This window comes from Corapipo altera, unplaced genomic scaffold (genome assembly GCF_003945725.1).
Source record: "Corapipo altera isolate COAL_440 unplaced genomic scaffold, ASM394572v1 71, whole genome shotgun sequence".
Taxonomy (NCBI): domain Eukaryota; kingdom Metazoa; phylum Chordata; class Aves; order Passeriformes; family Pipridae; genus Corapipo; species Corapipo altera.
Genome location: NW_020884916.1, coordinates 1730973 through 1737077, shown reverse-complemented (window position 1 = coordinate 1737077; position 6105 = coordinate 1730973). Strand labels below are relative to the sequence as shown.

The window sequence follows — 6105 nt, the reverse complement described above, 5'->3', positions numbered from 1 at the left end:
GCTCCCACAGCCAAAACCAAACCCTCTGCAGCTCCCACAGCCAAACCCGAGGAGAAGCTGCACCAGGAATGTCATAAAATGTCCCTGGAGTCACTGAGGCCAAGTCCAAGCAACCTACACGAGGTTCATATAGGAAACCTTCAGTTATTAGCACTGAAAGCAAACAGCAGTTATAGGTAAATCCCAAATCTTTAAAGGACAGCAGCAGGGACCATGCAGTCACCCTTCTACCTGCCCCATGGAAAGCAAAGGAAATTGGCTCTTTCTAGTCTTGGCAGCCTGGGGATCAAGAGTGAAGGGCACTTCATGAATAATCCATAATCCAAACACACTCCTGAGGGACGCTGCTAATAAAGAGATCAGCTGGTGGGAAGCACAGCTTAAAGGGAAAAAGGCTACTTTCTTCCCATTTTTTTTTTTGCAGTGTGACTGAATTGTCCTTAAAAACTAAGCACTGGAGCCTTCCCTCCTTCTCCAATGAGGGATTTTCTTCTCTGTAGAGGAGAAAAAAAATAATAGAAAGAAAAAAAAAAAAGAAAAAGAGAGAGGAGAACAGTGCACAGCAGGCAAAAAGCAATAGGCTGGGACGTGGTGACTCACCCATTCAGAGCCATTCAGGCTCCATGCCTCCCAGGGCAAAATGCTTTTATTCCTGTTATCCACACGACTCAAGGTGAACTGAGAGGGAACTGCAGCGTGAAAAAAGAAAAACCCCAGTGCACACAAGGAGTCCTGACCCAGAACAGCATCCTTCAAGCATGGAGGGACACTGAGGAACTCTCCATGCACAGAAGTGATGGGGATGTGCTTCCAGAGCAGGACAGGAGAGGGAAGTTCCTGCAAGTGTCCCCCAGGCTGGAGCTGCAGGAGAAGGACTGATGAAGGCAGTGGGAAGAACACTGTGGCCCAGCCAGTTCCTGGCACAATGGCTCCATGGGGACAACCAGCTGGAAGCACTGCCAGGCACTGAGCCAGACAATGCTTTGTCCTTTGAGACCTGACAGGCTCTGGGAGCAACCCTGGAGATCCAACTCCCACCCAAGGTGACGGAACTGGACAAACCACCTTGACCACAGCAGTGGGGAGGCCACAGCAGAGCAGCTGTAAAATAGGCTTAGGCTCAGGTGCCCCACCCTGTGCTGGGCCCAGCCTGGGTGCAGGCAGGAGCTGCAGCTCAGCTCTTCAGCAGTAACTAAGCTGCAATAATTTGCTCATGAGTCACAGCCCTCATTCTAAGCAAGCCTGATTCAGTGCTAGTATAACAAACACTCTGCTTGCAGCATTTCATTTATTCTCACTCTGTTGAAGAACCAGGACCCAGCAGAGCAAAGGTGTCACATCAACAGCCCAAGCTGAACAAAGCTCCCCAAAGTGCCATCACACTGCAAGTCACAGCTGAGGCTCCAGGCACAGAAAGTGGGGCAAAACTCTGGTCACAAATTGGGATTTCTTAGAGCACATGCAGGCAAAAACCTCACAAAGTCTCAGAATCAGGCTTAGGGATATATGCTTAGAAGCTGCTCTCCCTTGGCTGTAGAAACCTAATTCCCCCAGGGAAATCCTAACTGCACAGCCAGTGTTTATGTAGAGGAGTGTATTGCTAAAGAGAAAAGAAAAATAAGAAATTGAACCTTGTCTCCAAAACACTGTGGGTTGGTCACTCTGCTCCCATCATGTGAAAGTTGGGAAATCCCAGCTCCAAAGCCTGGAGGGATTGGCCAGCCCCTCACCTCCCCTGGTGGGGTTATTTCTCCCCAGTGTTTTGAGGCTCTCTAAACACACAGCCTTGTCCTGGCCACACTGCATTAAAGAGCAATTTCAAGCAGGCTCTTTTACTAGCCTGAGGATGTTATATGAATGTCACTATGAATAAAACACTTCAGAACAGATTGGTCCCTAGAGGCTTCTGGAAACAACTCATGCACCAGTGTGGAAAAGGTCAGGCACAGGCCCATGCCAAAACCTATCAGAGAGACAGGGCCTGGAGTTTACTTATAGAAAACTCACAGCAACAGCCTTCAGAGCCCTCCTGCAGAGAGGAGGAACCCTGGCAAAGCAGCTGCTGCCCTGCTGTGCCACAGCACAAGTGACAAATCAGCACTCAGCACCATCCAGAACAGCCCTGCCAATGAACCAGCAAATGTGGCTGCAGGGCACTGCCAGAGAGAGCCTGGCTGCTGCTGAGCACTGCTCAATCCCTCCTGGAACAGCTCAAACTGGGCTGGGCTCAGAGGACAGGGATGATGCAGGGACTCTGCACCCTGAGGTCTCCCCCAGCCCCTCTGGAGCCCTGCAAGAAATGGAATATTTTCCTACTCTTCATGGACAACTGAGTGCAGTGGCAGCTCCCAAACAAACAGCACTCCCAGCACTGCCATGGAGGCTCAGAGCTGGGATTTGGGTCCCACAGTTATCAGGGAACCCCCTTCAGGCAGATGATTTGCCTTATGGCACCCTCAGATCCCACTGGCAGGCAAAGCCCAGGCCACACACTGCCAAAAAGCAAAGGGATTCCCAAGGCACAGCATGGGCTTGGGACTGCAGACACACAATGTGAACTGAAAAAAACTACTGACTCTGCACTGCCACCTGCTTTTCCAAGGTTTCTGCACCCTGGCTGTGAAGAACAAGAGCCAGGAACTCCATCAAATCTCACAAACACACACAGGTATCCCTTGTGCCCACTGAGCAGCCACACACTGCCAGCTCTCTGCTGTGCCACTGAGACACCTCTCGGTGGTTTGCAGAACTGGGAAGTGAACAAAAGCAGCACCAGCTCACGGCGTGGAGAAACCCAACAGTGGCCTGTGGATTCCCAGCTCGAGAGAGACATCCCGTGTCCAGAAGCTGGAGCTGCAGCCTGTGGAGCTTGCAGGCAGCTTTTGCTCCAGGGTACATCAGAAAAAGGGTTGGCAATCAAGAGCTGGGGAGGGGTCACAGTAGTAAGAAAAACTCCCAACTCCCTTCTTGGCTTGTTATCTTAAACTCACCATAGAGATCAGGCCCGTGAGGGGTGAAGACATTGTATAAAACAATGTTGAGAGGTGCAACCACCAGCTTCCCATAGTAATAGCTGTCCACCACTACCAAGGGCACCTGGAAGAAAGCAGCTGTTAGTTAAAGTGCCAGGAGCTTTTGGCTGGGCTGCATTAAAGCTCCATGTGATTTTCTTGAAGGAATTCATCCCTCCTGTCACAAGCCCAATCCATTCCCCCTTTGCAGTGCTACTGGCACTTACCAAAAACAGGATCAATGACACCACACACCAGTTGAGGAAACTCTTCCACCTCTGCTTCAGTATCAGCAAGTCAAAGGCAATAGGAAGCCTGAAAGACAGACCAGCTGTCAGCTGGAGACCTTGGCTTTCCCCACTGCAGGTTCTCCTGCCCTCCAAAGCAAGCTGAGAGAGAACCATCCCTTCACTGGCCTCTGCTTCTACTCCACATCCAGCCATCCAGCTCAGGTTTTACTCTCCCAGTGTATTAATACCAGGAAATCTTCCCAGCCTAAGTCCTCCAGAAGCAAAGAACTCGGGCTATGGAAGCCATAGCACGGACTAGGCTCAGGCAGGCCCTGAGAGTTTTTTCCTCCAGCTCTCCACCCCTGCACACTCCCCAAACAGGCAAAAAAAAATCTGACACAGTGCAAAACTCCCCAGCTTTGCTTTTCTTACCCCAGAGCTGCGCTGAAGGGCCAGCCCAGGAGGGCTCCAGCAGCCACCCCCAGCACGGCCACAGAGGTCTTGTCCATGTACCAGCCAGTCATGGCAACCACCGTGGTGTACATGCAGAAACTGCTGGGCAGGAAAGCTGCAGCACAAGGGGGGAAAGGGGTCAGCCCAGCTTCCTCACACTTCATACCTACTGCAGGGGTTTTACACAAGCCTCACAGTGGCTGGGAAAATGGGCGCAGCCAGGCAGAGGGGACAGGACACAAAGGCAAGTGGCAGTGCCAAAATAGGAGCCTCTTTCCTTAGGTTAAAATAGGTCCAAGGAAGGCAGGCCAAGGCCCTGTCTAAGAGGCACAGCCAGGAGACAGGAGGCAGCAACAGAAACAAGCAGGAAACAAAGAGGAAACTGAAACATGTAAGAGAGTGACACAGAAAACATAATGTGAATCAACACTTATTCTATCACACCTGCCACGAGAAACACCTCCAGCAGAACACAACCACAACAAACACAGACTAGAGATCCATAACACAATGTTAGAGATGTGTTAGAGCTGTGGCTTCTCTTCTCTCTGGCCCTGCCTCTGGTTTCCAGGGACAAGGTCACTGTCAGAGTCACTGCTACAAGCAAACCTACCTGCAGAAGCACAGAACATCCCCGTGCTGAGCACCAGGAAGGCCAACATCAGCCTGCTCACATGCAGCCCAAACTTCTTGCACACAGCCCTGAGGAAGCAAGAGGGAAAAGGACACCGAAAAGATCCTTAAAATCAGATTATTCCCAACAGAAAAAACGCCAGGTAACAGTCTGAAAATCACAAACGAAGAGGCAGAGTCTAACCCAGCTTAGACAAGATAATTGTATGTTAAGGATTTACTGCTTTTAGTGGATGTAAACAGCACTGGCAGATGGATTACACACAGCAACAATTAATGTGTTCCAGTAAAATTCACTATGGTAAGCAAACACAGCACCAGACTCTCCTCCAGCAGAGCTCAGTCTACAACACTCCCACCCTGCTTGCTGCTGTTGGCGAGAAAACGAGTGTAGTCAGCAAAATGCTGGAGTGGAGATGTGGGTGGCAGCTCTGAGAGTACAGTTTTGTCCTAATTGTGGAATTCTCACCAGTATTCCATTAAGTTATCATGAGAACACGTATTTTCAAGGTTCACTTTTAAGCAGCCCAATCCACACGAGCTTCAAAGCGTATTTCCCGTGCGTGGCACTCAAAACACTCACTGCAGACAGGCTCTAACACTCACTTGTAGAAGTAGAGTTCACAAATGCAGCTCAGGAAGGCCAGGAAGCATCGGAGGAAATAGAAGATAAGGACCTAGGAGACATGGTTGGAGTGTGAGGAAGGCACAGGACACAAAATGGGCTTGTAAAGCATCGGGGGAAACTCACAAACCCTCCGAAATCCTCCCAGGGAGGTCGGTGTTTGTCAACCAAGGAGAGTTTTGTAAGCACGAACTCTCTGACAACAAACAAAGCGGTTGTTTTCACACAGACTAAAGGCACTTTTATTCCCCACAAAAGCAGGTTCCACACGTGTGATTTACCTTGTTGGTTTGCAGGACCCGAGCATGGAACCAGGCTGGTAAGGCATGGAGCCACAGGTAAGCATAGGAGCGGATGGCATAGGCTGGGGAGTATTCCCACGTCTGAAACCCCTTCCCATAAATGAGGTAGTGTGTCTGCAACGGAGATTAAATCAAGAAATAAATCAACATGCATCACACAGAGCAGACAGCTTCCCATCTCCCACCTCCGAATCCTTGAGTACAAAAATCCCTCTTTGAGAGACTGGCACGGGGTTCTAAATAAACCTGCATCTGCACTGGCCAGGTACACGCTGCCACATCCCAAGGGCACGAAGCCACTCACCGGCTCCCAGTAGTTGAAGGTCTCATCGCAATCAGAGATGTTGCTCAGGAGGGCTGCACAGAACCTGGCCGAGATGAGACACTTGAAAGCTGTTGATCCTTCGGGGGCCCAAACTTGCCCCGCTTTGCTCCCGGATGATCTAATCCGAAGGGGAGAGGGGAAAAAAAAAAAAAAAAATTAAAAAAAATACGAATATGCAGCAGGAAGGCTCAGCGACGAGACCAAGCGACACTGAAAGGGCAGAGGAGCGTATCTGAGCCGCTGATTCCAGCAGCGAGCGCGCTCTGCTTTCCTTGGGGGGGTCGGGTACCAGGGATGCAGCATCACCCCCCGCCCCACCGCAGCCCCGCCCCGGGGGGGCTCCCGCCGGCCGGGGAGATGCGGGGCGGGCATCTCCGCCACCGCCCTGGGCGAGGGGCTACCCAAACACCCACCCCCGCGGGCCGGCAGCGCCCGGGCACTGCCCCGACACCCACTCTGCCCGCGGCTCCTCCGCCTCCGGCCGCCGCCCCGCCGCCTCCCCGCCGCCCGCCCGCGGCCGCTGCCG

The 6105-nt window shown here is 51.7% G+C and overlaps 1 protein-coding gene across 1 annotated transcript in view; it reads right to left on the bottom strand.

The window, feature by feature from the left end:
- The window catches only part of ALG9 (ALG9, alpha-1,2-mannosyltransferase), a 24420-nt gene extending 18730 nt beyond the window's left edge, over positions 1-5690 (bottom strand). The window contains exons 1-7 of the mRNA XM_027655602.1: positions 5559-5690; positions 5234-5368; positions 4934-5004; positions 4308-4396; positions 3674-3809; positions 3239-3326; positions 2991-3096 (exon numbers count right to left, since the gene is read on the bottom strand). Coding sequence (XP_027511403.1) covers positions 2991-3096; positions 3239-3326; positions 3674-3809; positions 4308-4356 — 379 coding nt within the window. The 5' untranslated portion in view covers positions 4357-4396; positions 4934-5004; positions 5234-5368; positions 5559-5690. The remainder of the gene's footprint in view (positions 1-2990; positions 3097-3238; positions 3327-3673; positions 3810-4307; positions 4397-4933; positions 5005-5233; positions 5369-5558) is intronic.
- Between the last annotated feature and the right edge of the window lie 415 nt (positions 5691-6105).